The 21,380-nt window shown below is 38.1% G+C and overlaps 1 protein-coding gene across 2 annotated transcripts in view; it reads right to left on the bottom strand.

Annotated features, from left to right (window-relative positions):
* Positions 1 to 10,794: 10,794 nt before the first annotated feature.
* LOC126299570 (dynamin-binding protein-like) overlaps positions 10,795 to 21,380 on the bottom strand; it is a 226,270-nt gene continuing 215,684 nt past the window's right edge. For both annotated transcript variants that reach the window (XM_049991569.1, XM_049991570.1), the window contains one exon: positions 10,795 to 13,428. In XM_049991569.1, coding sequence (XP_049847526.1) covers positions 13,234 to 13,428 — 195 coding nt within the window. In that variant the 3' untranslated portion in view covers positions 10,795 to 13,233. The remainder of the gene's footprint in view (positions 13,429 to 21,380) is intronic.

Consider the following 21,380-nt stretch of genomic DNA (forward strand, 5'->3'; position numbering starts at 1 on the left):
ACGAAAATCCGACTGGTAAGACTGTTTGGGATTTATGTCAATACAGCCAACTCTACGTTCTGAATTTTTTCCTACCTGTGACAAGAGGTGGTTGCTAATACTGCATGTGATTCACAATTCATAATTTTCTTCACCATAAGAATAATACGAATGTAAATATTATGCTATGTATTCTTTCCTGTTTGCTATTATCTCATTTAAATCCTGTCTGCCTATTAAACTACGAAACTAGTGAGACAAAAGCAAACGTGGAAGAATATACATATGATAGTCAGAAATGAAGCACGGCAACTGACTAGTTTTTTAAATCTAATATGACTAATTTCTGTGCACAATGTAACGTACTAAAGAGGCGTCTGCAAAGATTCTGAAACGGAGAAAAAATTTCGCTAAACTCTCGTTCAGAACATCTTCCATCATACGCAGTCTATTATTTGGTTCTTGTTGATCATTATCAAAGAAAGTAGCAACAAATAAGTCTCTTGTCATTGTTTCGCTAATGAGACAATTCCTCTCGCTTTTTTTTATTTCAAGCGGCGATAACGCGCACAAAAGCAAGCCATGCCGCGGCCAGCGACAGACAGGTCGTAAACTGTCATTATCACAATGCAACAAACCATGCATGACAATACAATACTTCGTTTTCAGCCTAGAGTGGTGTAAACACCTATAAGAAAGAGGACGGCACTTATCAGATCAGATCAAAGCAAAATAAGCAATTGATTCAAACCGGATGAAGCGCGCGGAAAAGAGTACCCTTACAAATACAGGCGGAGCGCCTGACGCATAGCAGTGGCTACCTGGTAAAGCTTAACTGCTGAGCGTACGACTCGAACTAAACTACTGTAGCTGTATCTTCATCCATTCGACCTATAATTGTCTCATGTTATAATGGACCAACTTTGTTTCGATTTGGAGGAGCGATCTAAAAAAAAAAAAAAAAAAAACCTTCCGTCTCCCCTTGAATTTCGAGTCTCAAATTTCAGGTGCGGCTTAGATTGGGGAATCTTTTTTTCTCCTTGATTTCGAGTTTCATTTTTCAAGTGCGGCTCTTTCTTGAAGACAGGTTGCCAATGCTGTAGCCAATGAAAGATATGCATGCCAGAGTATTGAAGTCTGGAGAGTGCATTATCACTTCAGTATTTGTTCAAGATTCTTGTTGTTTCGTATATCTCAGACTACAAAACCAATAAAATCTCTTGGTGTTTTCGTGCGCGCGCGGTGTGTGTGTGTGTGTGTGTGTGTGTGTGTGTGTGTGTGTGTACTGTTAAGTATTCACACATTCAGTACATACTTGAAATCACAAACATAACTTCCCTATCTTTTGTAATAAGTCCAGTGAAATGTGGAAACTTATCTTACTGCACCACATGAACTATCACGTTTAAGGAAATGCCTACATAACACAGGGTGATATGTCTTCTACATCTACATTCATAAGTACACTGCAAGCCACCGTATGTTGTACCACTACCATTTCACTTCCTGTTCCACTCTCAAATAGAGCGGGGGAAAAACGGTTACCTCCATACAAGCCATGATCTCTTTTATCCTTGGGGTCCTTATGCGAAATGTACATTGGCAGCAATAGGACCGTTCTGCAGTCAGCTTCAAATGCCGGTTTTCTACATTTTCTCAATGGTGTTCCTTGAAAAGAACACCATCTCCCCTCTGGGGATTCCCATTTGGCTTCCCAAAACATCTCTCGAATAGAAGCATATTGACCGAACCTACCAGTAACAAATCTAGCAGCCCGAATCTGAATTGCTTAGGTGCCTTCCTTTAATCTGACCTGATGGGGATCCCAAACATTCGAGCAATACTTGAGAATAGGCACATTTGTGTTCTAGATGTACTCGCCTTATAGATGGACCACACTTTCCTAAAGTTATCGCTTCTGGCCATCCTGATTTAGGTTTTCCGTGATTTCCCTAAAACGCTCCGGGCAAATGCCGGGATGGTTCCTTTGAAAGGGCACGGCCGACTTCCTTCCCCAATCCGATGAGACCGATGACCTCGCTGACTGGTCTTCCCCAAACAACCCAACCCTTAAAGTTATGTCAATAAACCAAAGTAGACCATTTGTCTTCCACTCTATAATCCTTACATGCTTGTTCCATTTCAGATTGCTTTGTAGTGCTACGCCTGAATATGTAACCCTTGAGCGGGTGCGCCGATTGTCATAACGTGAGTGGATGCGTGGCATACTTTGTACATGTGTAAAGAATTAGCTGTCTTTATGTTACCAAGATAAACATATAAGAGCAAAATCATAGTTTAATGAAACAAAATAAAATAAACTTACATAATATGAGCTAAAGCCCTGTTTAATAAAACAACAATGAAATAAACTTTGTTACACTATTCTGTTTCCACAGACATGTTACCCCATAGTAATGACCCACTCAAAGCATCAAACAGCGTAGTATCGTAGTGCTTCTAGTTCATAATGTGGGTCACTTTCTTGCATGGATCATAATTTTTTTTCTGACTTAACTCACTCACTGTCTATTTCAATTACTACTGCTTAGTTGGGTGTATGACAACACAATTTATTGCTGTGTTAGTGGAAGCAATAATGAAGGAATAGGTATGGGCTCGCAGTTGTGAAACAACAATGGAATGGTGGAAAACAGTTTTCCACGATTTATACATAGGCATGCCTGATCAAGAGTTAATCGACCAGACTTGGTCAAGTTGCACAATACGAAAACTGTATTCAAACATTATGGGACTGTTTTTGGTACGCATCTGCATTTTTTTATGTTTAGAGTCAGCTACCATTCATCGCACCAACTAGTAATTTTGTTTAACAAGGGGTGGCCACGATGTTTGGATAATGGATTTACCTCAAAATTTGCACACTTTTCTAAAGAACTATTAAAACATAATGTGCAAGTAGTAAGGCATACTGCTTAGAGAATTTCGAGAAAATTGCAAGAGACGTTTTACGTGTCGGCGATGTACTGGTGCATTGCAACCCTAAGCGAGAGATGGCAGTGGTAATATGGTTAGTGTTAAAGCTCTGTAATAGGTGAATGGTTGGATCAGGTCCAACTCATATTCTTTTTCCCCCTTTTTTTTAAAAAAAAAACTTTTCGTATGATTTTGTACATATTACATCTGGGCAGTAATACGGAGAAAAGGTGTGTATTTGCCTGGACTTAATTGAATTTCCAATGTTAATAGATTGTTCACTAATTTTTATTATAATAACAAATATTGTGTGACTTATTTGTATAGTCAAACTCAAAATATTATCAAGGTCCTTCAAACTTGTTCTTATTTGATTGACAGCGAACAAGAAATTGTTCCTCGTGAAGATGCTACTAAAATGTTCATACATCACCAATTTTCGGCACCGATTCCCGGGTTCGATTCCCGACGGGGTCGGGGATTTTTCTCTGCCTCGTGATGGTTGTGTGTTGTGTGATGTCCTTCGGTTAGTTAGGTTTAAGTAGTTCTAAGTTCTAGGGGACTGATGACCTAAGATGTTAAGTCCCATAGTGCTCAGAGCCATTTGAACCATTTTTTGCTGCACCGATATCTGCGAAAATATTGCGTTACGCATGGTTTGCATCCAAATTTTCGGAAGAAAGAGAAATTTTGCAAAATGTCAACAAGCTTTGTTTTTCCTTAGAAACTGAACAAAAGTGCATTCTTCGGTGTAGTAGATGCCATTTTAATTTGTTTTCCAATTATGTATGAACAAGTCATCCTGTGACTTTTAATGTCAAAAGCACATCTGACAATTAATCGAACATTGCCGTAATGTTCTGGCATATTGTAACTCGTTGTCTTATTGAATCAAGTTATTTACACCATTATTTATTGATATGAAGATGGTATCTGTTCTTTCGGACATGCCCTAACCACACAATTGCCGCCACCTCGTGCTCAGGGTCCACAACACGTCGATACATCACTGACGTGTAAAACTTCTTTTGTGATTTTCTAGAAGTTGCCTAAGTACTACACCTTACTACTCGAGCGTGTGTTTTCCTAATGAACTACTGAAAGTACAAAGTTTGAAGTAAATTTATGATCCGAACATCATGGCCTCTTCTTGTAAGTTATCTTGTATCCTCCTAGTCATTCAAGGACAACACCATCCTGTACACTACAGGATCATCAGCAAACAGCTGCAGGTTACTACTCATCCTGTCTGTCAGATCATTTATGTATATAGACAATAATAGTGGGTCTATCACACTTCCCTGGGGTGCTCCTGGCAATATTCTTGTCTCTGATAAACACTCAACATTGAGAGGACAATGTAGTAGGTCTGATTACTTAAGAATTATTCAAGCCATTCACATATCTGGAAGTCTATTCCATATGCTCATATCTTCATCGATAGTCTGCAGTGAGGCACCATATCAAATGCTTTTCGAAAATCTAGGAATATGCAATCTGCTTGTTGCCCTTCATCTTTTAACTGAAAATATGTTCAAGAATTCTGCAGTAAACTGATGTTAAGGATATTGGTCTGTGATTTTGCGGGTCCATTCTTTCACCCTTCTTATGTGCTGGAGACACCTGCACTTTCTCCCCCCCCCCCCCCCCCCCCCCCCGTCCATTGGGACTGCACTGGGTGAGGGATCTGCAATAAATGCAGGCTAAGGAGCCAATGTTGTAGAATACTCTTTGTAAAACTGAATTTGGATTCCATCCAGACCTGGTGACTCATTTGTTTTCAATTGTTTCAGATGCCTACCACCATACCCTCCATATGGGAGTCTGTGTGATGGTCAAATGACAATAAGTTTGTATGATCCTCCTGCGTGAACAATTACTTTACTATCTTCAATTGCCACACTAGATTGGTCAATGAGTGACTGGATGGAAATCTTTGATTTTATTAGCAATTTCACTTAGGACCAGAATTTTCTTTGGTTTTTGGTTCCTTCGCTACGGTACGATCGTGGTTGTTGCTGTATGCTTCGCACATCAGTCTTTTTACAGACGCGCGAATCTTTACTAACTTTTGGCTGTAGTAATTTGCTCATTCTCTTTTGAACCGAGGGTGCAGTAGTCTTTACTTTCTCAGCACTTTCCAGATTTTGTTATTAAACCATTATAGGAATTTCCCATCCTTAATTCACTTACTCCCAAGCACGATTTGCGATGTGATTAAACTTTGTCCACAATTCCTCTAACTCCATCATATTGAAACTAAATGTTGCCATTCATTGTCTAAGCGGGATGCTTGCAACATGCTTATCTGCCCTTTCTAGCAAAAACTACTTTCCTAGTCTTCTTGATTAATTTATTAACATAGTAACCATTGTCGCTATGATATCATGATCACTCATTCTTGTCTCTATACTGGCACCATTGATAAGATCCAGCCTGTTTGTAGTTACAAGGTCTCAAACATTTCCACTGTGTGTGAGATGTTGAATTAACTGCTCAAGACAAGTTTTTCGAAAAGTTGTTCAAAAGTACTTCGCAAGAAGGTCTGCGCATATCCACTGCAACGAATTCATAGATGCCCCAGTGTATACTCAGTAGGTTAAAGGGCTCCAAGCCAGCTCTCAGTTCTGAGAATAATTTGAGCATCAGAAATTTCCTGGAGGTCAGTAAATTCGGGAACTTCCTTATGAATACTTTGACAGTTTACTGATAAAATTTTGACAGTCAATGTGTATTTACTCTTAGTTAAAATTCTATAGTACACAGGAAATTGAATTTCAAGTACATTAAATAGGTGCAATATCCACAAATTCTTATTTAAAATTAGAAGATGAATTATTTATTATTTTTTTAAATAGATACGAAGAGTTTAGTTGTTAAACTAAGATTCTTCACTCACTAAATTTTAGGAAAAATGGTCGAAAATTTTGCGTTTCCTGCTTATTTGAAACACTGTGGATTTTGCTACTATGTGCTTTGTGGTGGTTTCAAGTCTCCAAAGATGTGAATTTAATCATGCTATATGAAACAATTATTGAAATGTGCATAATGTCCTTTTTTAACATAAATATGGAGTCAAAATTTTGATCTAAACTTGAGAGTATAATGCGACATATGGGACGAAGATGAACTTAAAAAGTCAGTGGTCTGTTGGAAAACGATTTTTACAGGATTTCGAATTAGGGATGGGCTATGATCGCGCTCGAGAAACGCGCGACGCGAAGGCAATTTCTCGAAAATGTCTTGGGTACGCTCGAGAAGTTGATAGTGCTGCGCTCTCTGAGAAATTGCGCAAACCTTCAGTACACGAAGCACTGAGCCGCAGTGGTCGTACTCGTCGTAGTACGTGCACGGAAAACTTTGAAATTCTGTGACTGATATCAACTGTACTACCGTTATTAATGTGTACTGAAGTATTAGTATATGTCCCAAAGACAAAAATCATAGAATTTTTTTTTTTAAAAAAAAGCACAGAATTCGCATGAAACAGAAGCTTTATTCTTACAAAATAAATTACCTTGTACATTCTGCATGTATGCGTGCATGCTTAAACTTAAAAGTGTTATAGCCTTTTATATACAGAAACTGCGTACATGCGTTTACTTACTGAAGAAAGAAAGGCCATAAAAGTTGTTCAGCAGAAGGCATTTTTACATCTCATTGCTGCACTGCGTCGATTTTTGTTTAGAGATATGATTTTATTAACCAATTGGCCTTTTAGTCGGCTTCTTTGTTTGTTTGTTTATAAGTAGTCCTGTTTTCGAAAATATTCTTTCACTGGGAACAGAAGTTGCAGGTATTGCAAGATTATTATTATTATTATTATTATTATTATTATTATTATTTTGCCACGACAGCTAGACCTGGGTAACTGTTTTCACTTTTTTTCCAGTAGTGTAAAGGATTATCCGTGCGTTGTAGGTACGGTTCTTTCAAATATCGTTGTACTTCCAGGTCTATGCTATCACAACCGCTTTTCATTAGATTTTTATTGGAAACCTCTTCATCGAATGAAGCCCATAAGGAACTACTGGCGTTTTGTACGAAATGGTACTCGTGGTTAGTGTCGTTAGGAGCCGAATGAGTAGATCGTACGGTCTCTGCCACGTTTGTGCACTCTGCAATTAGGCTTGCAACGGCATGTTTTGAATCAATGGGATTCGTAAATGGTAACGTTTTGAATCTTGGGTCGACAACTGTGGCAACGGCATGTACTTTGTTTCTATTAATGCTAGCCGGGCTATTAGTGAGTTGTGCAGATGTTGCTGTAGCTCTTGCGCTGTCGTGGTAGTCCACTTCCATTGCATACGGTTAGGATTAGCTGTATGATTATTGGAATAGCTTTCGAAAGAGAGGTATAGTTTTCGGTTGAGATTTCACTTGTTACCACTTCTAATCGCTCCAGTACACAAACATTCACTCAAAATTCGCCACTCGTAGCTGTGAGGTTCTCTACATCTGGATACAAAGATGATAAACAGGCTGCAATGCATTCCTTTTGCTCCAATAGACGTTGTAGCATATAAAACGTACTGTTCCATCGGGTTTCGGTTTCCTGAATCAATTTATGAACAGGTTTTTTCATTAGATCCTGGATCTCATGGAGGTTTTCATTATCATTGCAACTTGTTTTAAAAGAGCTAACAATTTTTCTGGCCTTTTCTCGCATTATGCAGAGCTCACCGTTGCTGTTCAAAGAATTTTTCACAACTAAATTGATGGTGTGTGCTAAACAAGGCACACGTTGTTTTCTATGTTGCCACTGTGAATAAGTTGTACGGCTGCCGTCATGTTAATGGCGTTGTCAGTTGTGATGCTTACAACATTGTTTTCAATGTTCATTTTGAAATCACGTTATCTAACGCCTCACTAATATTTAGCGCTGTATGCCTCTCCGGCAAACGGAATGTCTCGAGAGCTAAAGCTTTCAGGCACCAATTAGTGTTAATGAAATGACCAGTTGCAGCAAAATATGCCTCACTACTGAGTGAAGTCCAAATAACGGTCGTTAAGGAAACACAAGTAGAGTCGACCACTGCCAAGTTTACAGCCTCTTTCTGTTTATAGTAATCGTCCTCAATCATGAGGCGCAACTTTTTTCGATTTGGTATCGAGTATTGTGGGTCGAACAGTTAAACAAAACGTCGAAAACAAGTGCCCTCGACGGTTGAAAATCGTCTGTTATCATGGCCACTAGTACTTCATCTAGCTGTTGTTGCCGTTTACTTCCCTCTATGAAGAGAAACGTAAGATTTAGATCAGGGCTCCAGCAAGGGGATACATTATGCTCGACAACTAGCCCAATAAAATTTCATATCGCATCGTGCAAAAGTTAGGATAGTATAGGTTTGATTTTTGGGTATGTTGTATGTTATCGGAGTACGACTAAAAAATCAATGTTTTTTTAAGCGTGCCGGACCGCTTCGGACACTATCCGAACTTTTGCACGGAATTCACCTTTTCTACCATACGTACCTGGATATTTTGTCTGCTTCGCACTATTGGAAGAATGAGCCTCTGTATCCACGGACGTCGCTGTTTTATTGCTCGGTAAATTGGGCAGTTTAAGATGTCTAATAATGCCCGGTGTATTTTTTGATACATTACGGACATTTTTACGACAAATGTTGCAAGTACCGTTATCTCCATCCCCCTTTAAGTATTGCCAGCACCATGATGTTCGTTTTCGAGTGTCCATATTGATTTGAATAACAATTTTACTCGAATGAAACCTGAGACATGCTAGTTGCGAGCAGCGACCGCGTTTGTCTAGTGGCGGCATTCAATTCATAAAACGACAGCGGCGCGGCGTATGTTGTCGTAGAGGCTCGAGTCGCCGCGCCTCGCCATCCCATCACTGTTTCGCATTGCATACTGTATGTGAATATATTGCTTGGCAGAATATACAAATGTTCATATTATATGCACAATTAAAGCAGATGTTAGACTCTCAAGTGTTAGTGCACGTTAGCTTACTGCTTCACGTCTAGTCCCAGAATCAATTATGTATCTGTAAAAACCTGAAGAGAGACAATCTCTCTAGTTAGTACCATAATGCTTCTTAAAAAGTGTAATAAACTTGCACTCTCTTCTTTTCTGAACAGAAATCCCTTCCACTATGTTATCTGAATGCATGCCACTGATATTTAACATTTTACTATACTCTTCAATGTATTATTTTCCACTGTGTAGAATGATACTCCTTGAACTAGAACTTTCACCCCAACTTGTTCCAGATAAATTGTTCTACTAATTTTCAGCATAAGAAATTCCAGTTATGGAATGCCTCTCTCAGATTTTCTCTACATCTTCACATCCTTCATGTTCCTCTTTTCACCTTAACATGTTTACTGATGAACTAAATATTGTGCAGATTGATTATAAAATCTTCTTTCTTCATTGGTTTCACTCAAGATAAAAATATGGTCTGAAGGTAAAAAGCTTTGTGCCCAGTAACTGAAGAGATTATCTGCACACCTTTTTACTTTATTTGGAGCCTGTTCTGAGATACATATAACACAAATGAGATGTTCATTTAGAACTGTTTCTGGAATATATGTATTTTTAAGGAATGAGGTATGCAAGAAACTAACTTTATTTACCCTCTCGAGTTTTAAGGTTGTGCAATTGTAAGATACTGTACTCATACTGAGGGAAGCGGTGGTTCAAATCCCCACGTGATCAATCCTTGTTTGTCTAACATAGGATATTACATAAAGAAGTCGATGGTTTTAAAACAGTGTCACTTTTAATTATGTCGATGGAATCTAGAAACATTAAGGTTTAACTTTCAGTAGACCATGTCATAAGTATCTGAGCACAAACTCTGATTTGTGAAGCATAAGCAAAGGAATAGGCTCTCTCTCATTCAAGAAAAACATCTCAGTATTTTTTGCCTCACGTGACCTAAGGAAACAACAGAAAACAGTTGTTCCACATGCAAGTGTATAATCACTGTGCCACCTTGCTCAGTTTAAATTACTTGGGATAAATAGTAGGCGGACTTCATAAACATTAAGTGCTCAATACAGTACTATCCATTTTGGAGTAGGAAATTGCACTTAACTCTTCACTTTTGCAGAACTGAATTCGTGCTATTTTTGCCTTTCCACTTATCTGAAAAAAGAAGAGCACTTGTGCAGAAGTATTCCTCATTTTAAATGATTTTCAGCATTCAAATACATACCTGAGAGATACGTGTGTAATGCCTGTTGGTTTGTCTCAGTCTCTTTGGCCAATATTTGTTTACTGATTTTTATGATGATTCGCCACCATTTTCAGGTTTACCCTCCATTGCTAGTGGCAGACCAGAGAGAATTTTTGCGAATGTCAGTCACTTGTGTTTACAAAATATTCAGAAATGGAAGCCAACAGGCAATACATCAAGTGGCCACAAAAACTTCAACAACATTGTAAAGACGTAAAAGTCCAGTTTTCGCAATTTCAACTTAAGACCATATTTGTAATCTTCAAACACAGCTTCACTTATCAAAGAAATGCAGCAGTCATTCCCCTGCCCATGCAGTGTTAAAAGGGTGCATTTTCATATGACACAGCCTAGATCAGCCATGGGCTGGAGCAAGACTGGAACCTTCTTCCACAAATGAAGCAGTGTCTGGCTATCATAAATCTAGTCTTAGGTCAACATTGCAGAAATTCAAGTTAAACTCCATTATCTCTGAGGAATGTAAATACCATATACTTTTGCATTTTAGTGATTTAAATAACTAAGATAACACTAGAAAATTGAAAATAGTTGATTATTCAATGGAAGGCAAAAATAATAATAAAACATGTATATCCGATAAAAGTATTGTCTAACTGTTGTGGGTTACAAAGGTTCTCCAGTTGCAGAGTTTAGAAAGCTCAGGCAAACAATCTGTTCAATATGTTTTATTTATTGCATATCGTTCTACATATAAAATGGATTTCACTGGTCTTCAGCAGGCTACATACTCTTAGATGCCATTCTCCTTCAGTTGAACTATTTCTCTATGTATAATGACCTTGCCAATATGTTTTACCACATAATGTATTCAATCCAATCCTCCCCCCCCCCCCCCCCCCCCAAGGCACATACAATTCAAGCAAGACTACAGTAATGTTCAGAACATTTTTATTAAAATGTGGGTAAATTTGTTCACATACAACAAAATATATACAACATATTACTCCACAACAAATATAATTCACAATATAATTTCTGTACAGTATGTTTAAAATAACGAAAGTAAGATCACATTTAAAATGCAAATCATTCTAATGAAGATTACATAAGGAACTGAATTACTGCTAGAATAAGTTAATTTGTCAGAACAAACAATATACAATTTCTACATAAAATACTGATGTTAATAAATATTGCTCCAAGCCAGTATTTTTTTGTGTTTGCAAGAAAGAAGAAATATTTAATTGACTTGGCATCCATAATTTTTGTTTAGGGAAGAGGAGGGAATGAATACTAACAGCATTTAATTCTTTAATTAATTAATCAGATCTTCAACCCATGGTAGCTACTATGCATCACAAGGATTCTCAAGTGACCTATAAATGTCTAGGTAGCAAAATCATAATGCAATTTTTAAAAGCACTGCATGTGCTGCAAATGCAGCCTATAATAGACTGGAGATGATGGTATAACAAACCCAGCTGCCTTGCACCAGAAATTTTAATATAAAATTTCTGAGAGGTGCAAATTCGTTTCCTCAGTGTTGTGAAATAAAACAAAATATGGGCCTAATCCACTGAAATACAACAACAAAGGCCTTTATTATATGTTTTGAAAGTTAATATTTGTTACATGTCCAAATATGTTATTGAATCAACTTATTTGACTGTTAGCAAGGTACTTTGTATTTTCTGTTCTCATTTCAAAAGTACAAGAACTGTCATTTATTGGATATAACCACTTTCCAAAACACAGCAGGTCAGACTAAAACTTTGGTCATTTTGTAATGCAGTGCCACCCCCAACCATCTTGAAAAATACAAAGGCCTGGATGGCATATAACTTCAGAAATCATTTATCTTTTGCCCTTTTAAGTTGCTCAAATTCACTACCTTAGAGTTATTGCTGACTCACATGTTGGGACCAGCTGGTCAAGTGTTCCAATTTGTCAGTAAACATTCCTGTGCAGGTATCAGATTGGCATTTGAAATTTTGTCATGAACTGATCAAAAATGAACATATGATCATCGTCATCATCATCATCAGCAGCAGCAGCAGCAGCTCCACTTCTCAAGTTCTCTACTTGGGCAGCAGGGAATGCTACTCTCTTGTGTTACATAATTGAAGCTGTGAAGATCAGAAATGATTCATTCTTGGATGGATGGATGGCTGGCTGTGTGTAAGAGCATCACCCTTGAAAAGCAATGGTCTGGGTTTAAGTCCCACAACACACAATATTTCTCTCTTGGGAAGTTTGTAATCTTGATAGTCTGTTCCTTTTCTGCACCAATTTGTTCATCTACATCTACATCTACATCCGTACTCCGCAAGCCACCTGACGGTGTGTGGCGGAGGGTACCCTGAGTACCTCTATCCCTAGAGTGTCTATCAGCAGATTACACAAGGATCTGAGGCCCAAAAACAGTTTTTTTCCCCTTACTGAGTATTATTGGTGAGTGGGCATTTTTTCCACTTCTTTTTCAGACCTTGCACACACCAGTATTCTCACCACTTACAAAAATATTAAGCTGCCATCAGTACAGGAACAAATATTTCATATCTTGCACTTGTAAAGTCTGGCAAAAACATCGATGTAATGGCATGCATTCTATGCACTTTATACAGATGAATGATTAACAGCTTTGTTGGCAGACTTACAGCACAGAAAATCTTGCGACTCTTGAATGGAAACATTTTCTTTTCATTCTTAGTTAGCACAAAACTACATAGCAGGCAGAATATCACAGATATGGTTTCATTTGCATGGGAGAAAACAACTTAGAGTTTATAGCATATGCCCAAACAGATGCTATTCAAATAAAGTAAAATAATTAGGTTTTCCTCCAAAAAACATTACATGCATTCAGCACTTTAAAATACAACATTATTACAAGCACAGAGCATTGTGATATAGCTGAAACCACAAAAGCACACAAAATGAGGAGTTAAAATTATTAATAACTGAATATTCTGGTCAGTTAAATGCATACAATAATGAAATGATATGTGGGTCTTAGCTGCACATAGTCTGTTTGGCTTTGGCACTTACAAAAACATTTGCAGTTTTTCACACAGACTACAGTCTGCACATAATTAACAAAATGAATACAGTATACAGAAAGAAACTGACTGCTGTCATCATACAATACATTAATTACTGTAATCATTATACTTAGCAAGGTAATTTGCTGGTACATATCCTTTGTTCCCAAACCTGTCAACTACTAGCCACCATTCGGAATTTCCTTGTGCATCTTCATGTTGGAGAACATTAACAACTTGCCCAGCCTTTATAGCCAATGTAGTAGGTCCCTGGCCTTCAAAGCTGTAGACAGCATAGTAGAACTGCAAGTAAACAAACACAATCAACTATAGCCAATTACACAATGTGATGGCATAAAGGACCAGCATGCATATATATATATGATGTAAATAAAATAGAAAGAAACTTCCACATGGGAAAAATATATTAAAACCAAAGATTCCAAGACTTACCAAGCGGGAAAGCGCCGGTAGACAGGCACAATAAATAAAACACACAAACACACACACAGAATTTCTAGCTTTTGCAACCGACGGTTGCTTCTTCAGGAAAGAGGGAAGGAGAGGAAAAGACGAAAGGATGTGGGTTTTAAGGGAGAGGATAAGGAGTCATTCCAACTGCTTGTGTCTGTGTATGTGTGTGTGTGTGTGTGTGTGTGTGTGTGTGTGTGTGTGTGTGTGTGTGTGTGTGTGTGCGCGCGCGCGAGCGAGAGTGTACACCTGTCCTTTTTTCCCCCTAAGGTAAGTCTTTCCGCTCCCGGGATCGGAATGACTTCTTACCCTCTCCCTTAAAACCCACATCCTTTCGTCTTTCCCTCTCCTTCCCTCTTTCCTGAAGAAGCAACCGTCAGTTGCGAAAGCTAGAAATTCTGTGTGTGTGTTTGTGTGTTTTATTTATTGTGCCTGTCTACCGGCGCTTTCCCGCTTGGTAAGTCTTGGAATCTTTGGTTTTAATATATATTTTTTTATTGTTTTAGTTTCTTATCCCATTAGCATATATATTCTTTAATGATGGCTAGTTTTGAATGAGTCCACTCATTTTCAAACCATTGTCTGTATCTTCATCATTTGATTGTAAAATATTTCCAGTGTTGCATGTAAAATTGTTGGTCGGTTCTTAAAGTATGTATATCTTTGAACTGTCTGTCCTTGGCACGACTAACTTCCATATACTACATTTTTGCTAAGCTGACCTAATGTTAGGAAGTCAATTTGCCAATGACAGACTAAAGCTTTTATAAATTTCACTGGAATTATTTTACAATCACATAATAAAGACAAAAGCAATGGTTTGAAAATCAAAGAACTTGTTCAAAACTAGTCTCTAGTAAGGAATATGTATGCAACTGTGGCAGGAAACATAAATTAATAACTGTTATGTTTTTCACATTAATAACACTGCTATACAACACTTCATACAATGATTTACGTAAATCATGGATGGGAGGGAGAGGAGACAAAACATTTGGAATGTGGTACACTTCAAAAATATTGTAAAAATTAAACACAGAGATAACGTATGAAATGAAGAGATATAATAGGGAATACACAAGGGGGAAAAGTCAATAGCAAAACCTGTAGACAAGATAGGTTAATTATACATTTTCTAAGACGTTGGCATAGTTAATATGCCACTGGAAAGCAACTTGGGAGGAGAGTTTAATAAAGCTGCTTAGATGGCAATACTAGTTTATTTCTATTCTCAGCCTAATATAACTTCAGATGTGAGTAGAGTTTTATAATTTTAAATTGATAGAATAGAGTTTAATAATAATAAATGATAATTTCTACTGATAACATTTCCATAGAAAACATAGGTGGTGTTGCTGCATTGTGTCTGCAGACAGTGAGGGTGAGGGAAGGGGTGGACAAAATAGGTGGGATGGAGTGATGTTGGAGCTCGGAACAGAGGTGAGTTGGAATGTAAAGAGAGAGAGAGAGAGAGAGAGAGAGTAGAGGCTCTTGGGTCTATAGCTGGTAGGGTGGGAAGAAGTCAGCATGGAGTTCTGGATCAGGAAGGGGGAGCATGTTATAATTTACTTTGGAGGTACTCTCTAACCTATACAGTTCTTTCTAATTTGGTTCAAAGAACAATCAGCCTCAAGTGACTTATGCAGCACCATTAAGGCAGGTAGGAAGTCAAACGGGCTGTCTTGGAGCAGGAGAGACGCCACAGGACATTTCAATTTCCTCTGTCTATACTTTTACAAATAAATTCATAAAACTTTGTCAGTGTGACCAGGAAGGATTCAGGATTCACAATTATAGCAGTGGAAGTTAAAAAAAAATTACATGTGAAAGGTCATCATTTTTTCCACTTCTATTGGCTGCATTTGTTGCTATAGGTACACGTCTCTTCATAAGTAAGAGAGATTCTTTGATGAATTTTGCACAGCATACAAACCATACTTACATGTGTATGAAACTAGAAATTATTTAATTTATGGTAAAATGAATGTGCTGTTACATTTTAAACTTTATGTTTAGAAAAAACTCAAATACTATAGTTAATTACCTCAATTTTTACCACAGTTTTTAATATATTTGGAAAATTCTTGATTTTCATACACCTGTAAGTATGGTTTGTATGCTGTGCAAAATTAATTGAAGAATCTCCCTTACTTATGAAGAAAAGTGTACCTATAGCAACAAATGCAGCCAATGGTAAGTGAGAAAAGGTGAAATACAAATGTAAAAAAATAAATTATTTTCTTATATTTTTGAACTTCCACCACTATAAGTGTAAATCCTGAATCCTTTCTGGTCATCCTGACAAAGTTTTATGAATTTATTTGTAAAAGCATAGGCAGTGGAAGTTAAAAAATTCTTGTGGTGTTTCTCCTGCTATAAGTCGTCCCGTTTGACGTCCCACCCGCCTTAATTAATTAGGAATGTAGTACAAGATTTCAGGATCGCCATAAGTTTCCCTAGGTGAAATTCCCTGATTTCAGACAAGTTTTAACATTTCTCCCTGACAAAATTTGAAATCCCAAGAGTAAGTAAAGACATAAGTTGACAAAAAGAAGTAAGGACTTCTGTATTTCTCCCCTGTGGGAGCAAAATCTTAAGTACTATCATCATCTTTTGTAATGAACTGTGTTTAGTTGGAGAAAGCAAGCCAAATGGTATGTATGTCATTAGGACCACTTTTTTATTTCAATAAAACAAAACACATTTGGTGACAAAAATACCCATTTCCTTGGAGTCGCAAGACAGATTTAAAATACCTTCACTGATTTCAGAAATATCCCTAGAAAACAGTAGGCCTTTTGAAAGAAGGGTATAAGACAGGGAATAGTTGTGTAAACCAACACTTTAGGTGACCACCAATAAAATGTTGGTTCTACAATGTTCGTTATTGAAGACTACCTTATGTCTATTATTTAACAGGTATTGTGTGATTTTTATTTCAGGAAATATATGAGTACATAATATATGAACTGCCAGTGACTGCCACAATTTTCTTCTTATTATTGTCAATACTTTCTAATATGTAAATTATTTTTGAAGGGTCAAAATGTACTAGAATAAATAAAATGTCCATAAAATGCCGCACTGTACAACGTACTTGCGGTGAGACAGTCACAGTTCACGAAATCCATCACTCGTGGCCTCTGGCCTGCCAAGGAGCACTGCAGTCCCGAGTCTGTGTACGAACCATGAAAATCCATCGCATTATGCCACACACACAAACAGACCCGACCTGCAGGCAGATCGGTGAGACTAGATCCGATGGGATAGAGCTCGCACATTAGCGGGAAACAATGGGCTTCAGATTGGCAGGCCCGACCCGCCCGACCCGTCAGAAATACCTGCAGAAATGGCCTCCGGCTTTGGCCCTTTGTGGAAGTCCACTTGTGTGGCCAGCTTCCGCATCTCACAGACACCACGTTGATGAAATGAGACCGTGGTGATCAAAATTGATAACTTGCGCAAATACTCTGAGAATCCAATACTAATGAGGACAGGTAGCAACTCACTGTAAAGATGAACGCTGAGCTGCAGACAGGCACGTAGAAAAGAAAATCGCACTCTCACAACAATTTTCGGCCATAGCTTTTGTCATAAAATAAGAGCATACACACATTCACACTGTCTCTGGCTGCTGACTCAACAATCTCTAAGAATCAGATCCAAACAAACCACTCCTCATGCCTCCCTGCCTCTCATCGGCAGCTGCTAGCTAGTGGCAGCACTAATGGCAAACCGAGGAGAATGGTAGGAAGGGGAGAAGCAGGAAGATGAGGGAGTAGGGAAGTGGCACACATACTCAGCTGTAACCAGCCAGTGATGAAGCATTACATCTCAGTAAACAAACCATTTCATCCAATGAGAAAAAAAAAACGAGATTTTTCTATTTTTCTTTTTTTTTAAATTTCCCTTACATGTTTGAAATTCCCTGATTTCCAGGTCTGGTGGTAACCCTGGATTTTTATGACTGCATAATTTGCTCCTTTCTTTGCCAGAGGCAAGCTGTCAACCTCATTATTCATGTTGTTTTCAAGTCCTAAACAGTTGGTAATAACAAACCTCAAAATCTACTAATGTACTTTGTTTGATGAACCCTCTGCCAGGCACTTAAATGTGATTTTCAGATTAGTCATGTAGATGCTGAAACTTTTATTAGAACGCCTAATTCTTTGAAGACATAGGCAGCGTATAATCCTTACGATACATTCCTGTTGCATATACGATAATGGGAAAGTTGAACTCCTTTCTCTACCACCAACCCCAGCATTACCAAAATTTCAGGACTGTATCCGAGCAACTTCATTACTGTGGCTTGCAGATTGTTGTCGACCAGTATAGTCATTGTGCAGGATTCTAATTTTTGAGTTTGGTTTTTGATCTCGTGCTGTATCCTCTTGTTGCCCGAAATTATGCAACCAAGACATATGTACTGGCCTACCATTTCAAGCCTCATTTTTCCTTTCTCGTTTTGCATGTTGGTAGACTTTGCAAATATTTTGGATTTATTTAGTGTTAATCCACATGCCTTTATATGGTCGGCCCCTCATATATTAGCCCAAATTACTACATCATCTGCAGATGCAAGTTTTCTCATGTTCTGCTTCATTCTCTTCACAACTTCATCTATGACAGTGATAAAAAGTTATGGTGAAATGGCACTCCTTTGCTGAACTCCTTCAGAATCAACCATAATTACCATTTCCTATCCATATGCAACTGCAGTAGCTTTTGTAAAGCATTTTAACTTTCAGAATTAGCCTTGAGGGTACATTTTTTCTTTCTTAGGCTCTCCCATATGGTGTTCCTTGCAACACTATCAAACACTTTTTCAAGTGCTAAAGTCATGAGTGTTATGTCTCTGTACTACCAGCATTCTGAATGCAAGTATAAGACCTATAGTAGCACACTGTTCTCTTAATCCATATGCTTTTCCTGTAGTTGTGGTTCTATTTGCCTTTCCTCAAGTAATTTCTCAAATATTTTCAGACCATATGATAGGGCATTCCTCTATAACAGCTACATTTGTACAGCTTCCCTTTTTAAAGAGAGGTGTTGCTATTTCCTTTTTCTAATCATCAGGAATTTTCCCATCCTTCCATATTGCACCTATTACTCTGTGACACCACTTTATTTCTAGTGGACCAAGTGCTTTGATCCTGTCTGCACTGACTCCATCAACATCTGTCGATTTTTCTTTTGGTTTAAAATGGGGGCTGTTTCTACTTCCTTCCAAGTTGGTGGACTCTCTTGATTGGTCATACTATTACAACTGAAACTAACCTGTGTGGTTACATCAGTGGGGGTCTTCAAAATAGAATTCCATGGTCTTCCTTATTTATGGCTCCTCTTACATTCCTTATTGTTCAAAGTGAGGTGGCACACTGGAGTCACATTTGGGAGGACGAATGTTCAAATCTGCATTTTACCATCCAGATTTAGGTTTTCCGTGATTATCTAAATCACTCCAGGCAAATGCCAAGATGGATCCTTTGAAAAGGCTTGGCCAATTTCCTTTCCTATCCTTGAAACATTCCGAGCATGTTCTCCATTTCTAATGACCTTGATGTCAACAGGATATTAAACCCTGATCATTTTTCTTATTGTTTGGTACAGTAGTTTATCTGTGAAATCAGTCCAAGCTTTCTGTTTTTCTTCATGCACAATTATTTTTACGTTCAGCTTCAGATCTTTGTATTTCTGCTGTAATTAGAGTTGTAAAAAGACCACAGACTATCATAAGTAAGCTTAGACTATGGTGGTTTTCTTAGTAGCGTTGGTCAGTCAGTATCATAACTGTACCTTAGGTTTGTTGTATACCTATCAGGAATTACCTCATTTCGGTCCTTAAGTTTGTTTGCATATGCAGTCAGTTTCATACTAAACTTTTCTAGAAACTGAGGGAGGATATACAAAGTAAATAACCTAAAACTTTCATCGCAAATATTGCGGAGGTGGGAAGTGCTACTGATGTGCAGTTTTCACAGAATGGATTGGTAATCAGGGGCTTGTATTGTTAGCCAATAAACAGATGGTAATAATACTTGGAAAGTGTATTTATTGTGCAAACAAACGTGTTTTAAATGGAACAATACCTATTGACATTAACCAACTAAAATTAGGGTAAATTAAAATGTCTGTGGTGGTTGTTGCAAGATTCTAGTTCGAGTCATTTATGAGGGATCATATTTTGAAAAGTTTCCACAGCGACACTTTTTTGTGCCATTCAATCTGCATAGTTGCTAGATACAATGTTGTTATGTTTGCTTACAGTATGCTTGTGTGTTCCTCGAGTGCATTCAAATTGCTAGTCAGTTAATGTGTGACAGTCCAAGCAGTAGATTGTGAGTGAACAATGGGATTTACCAATGCAGAAAAAGCTGACATTCCCATGGTGTATGGAGTGTGTAGGAGGTTTTTGTACAGTGTATGCAACAAGATATACCATTAGATGTCAACCATCTTCACAGTTATGAGACAACATAACAGAAGGAAACAAGTGATAACACAAGAGGGGGAAACTACCATTCTTTCTGCTGTTGCAGTTGATCCACAAGTTAGTTCCCACTAGAGATGGGTCGTTTGTGAATTAATGCGTCCAAAGGAACGGTTCACCAAGATGAACTGAACGAGGGAAGAATGAATTCTAAGGAACGGTCTTTCACAGTTCACTTTGATCACAGCTTTCTACTTATAGTTCCCAGGAACAGGAAATGGTTGGTCTCATTCCTGAATGACACGTCAGCAGGTCTCGTTCCAGCCTTGATCCCATTCCCATCTGTCTCGGTCGGCCAGACTCGTCCTCCTTCGCATGGCCACTCGTCGCAGTTCCACTGCTGATGTCTCATAGTTAGTTCAGTATCGAGTTGTTGTTGTTGTTGTTGTTGATTTCGTTAGCTTTGTATGCCCATTCTAGTTCTATTTCAAACCTCTTTTGAACTTTGAACTTCTGGTTCTTTCTGTATTGTATTCAGCATCCACGACCGGTAATTAAAATGTTTTTTTATAATTACATCAATTACATAAAAATTGTGTGTTATGTAACACATACATCTTTTCAGGTAACAAAACGGCGTATCATCTTACTTCACTATTTCGATAAACAGCAGAAGAAATACTTGTAAAAAGGCAATGTTTTTTGTTAGTACACACATGATAAGGACGTCAGCACAGCACACAGGAGTGGTCATTTTCTGTCTTTTTTTGATCCAAGGTAAAAGAGCATGTTCATTGTTATGGAAAGCAGACCGACTTACAACTGAATGAAGAGAATATGATAATGTCTACAATATTATTTCAGTGGTACAGGGTGGCGCATGGAAAATTGGCCCCAAGTACTAGACTGCTCATTGTTGTTTACCAATCGTCATCTATTGCTTCCAAGTTGTTTGCATTAGCTTATTTGTTACTACTTCATCACGCGTAACTGGCAAGCAGTCTGTACTCGGCGCCGGTTTTTCGTGCGCTACCTTATATTATTTCACTGCAATCAGCCACATAACGCAGCAGTTGCTTAAACGAGATGTTTTGCAGAATCACAAAAATTACATGTGTTTGAGAATTCTGTCATGAATAAAAAATCTGTACTCCAGAGTGGAGGCAAGTGCCCCTCTTGGCGCCTTCCATCTTCAATTTTTCGTAAGAACCCTATACCAAGCACAATGAATGGTTCCAAAAAACAGAACAATCACCAGTGAACTAGTTCCTGAGGATGAGCGACTTTGCCCATCTCTAGTTCCCACACAACTGCATGAGGATGTGTCCTACACATTCACCACTGACATCGG

The sequence above is a fragment of the Schistocerca gregaria genome, chromosome X (genome assembly GCF_023897955.1).
Source record: "Schistocerca gregaria isolate iqSchGreg1 chromosome X, iqSchGreg1.2, whole genome shotgun sequence".
In the NCBI taxonomy this organism is placed as follows: Eukaryota; Metazoa; Arthropoda; class Insecta; order Orthoptera; family Acrididae; genus Schistocerca; species Schistocerca gregaria.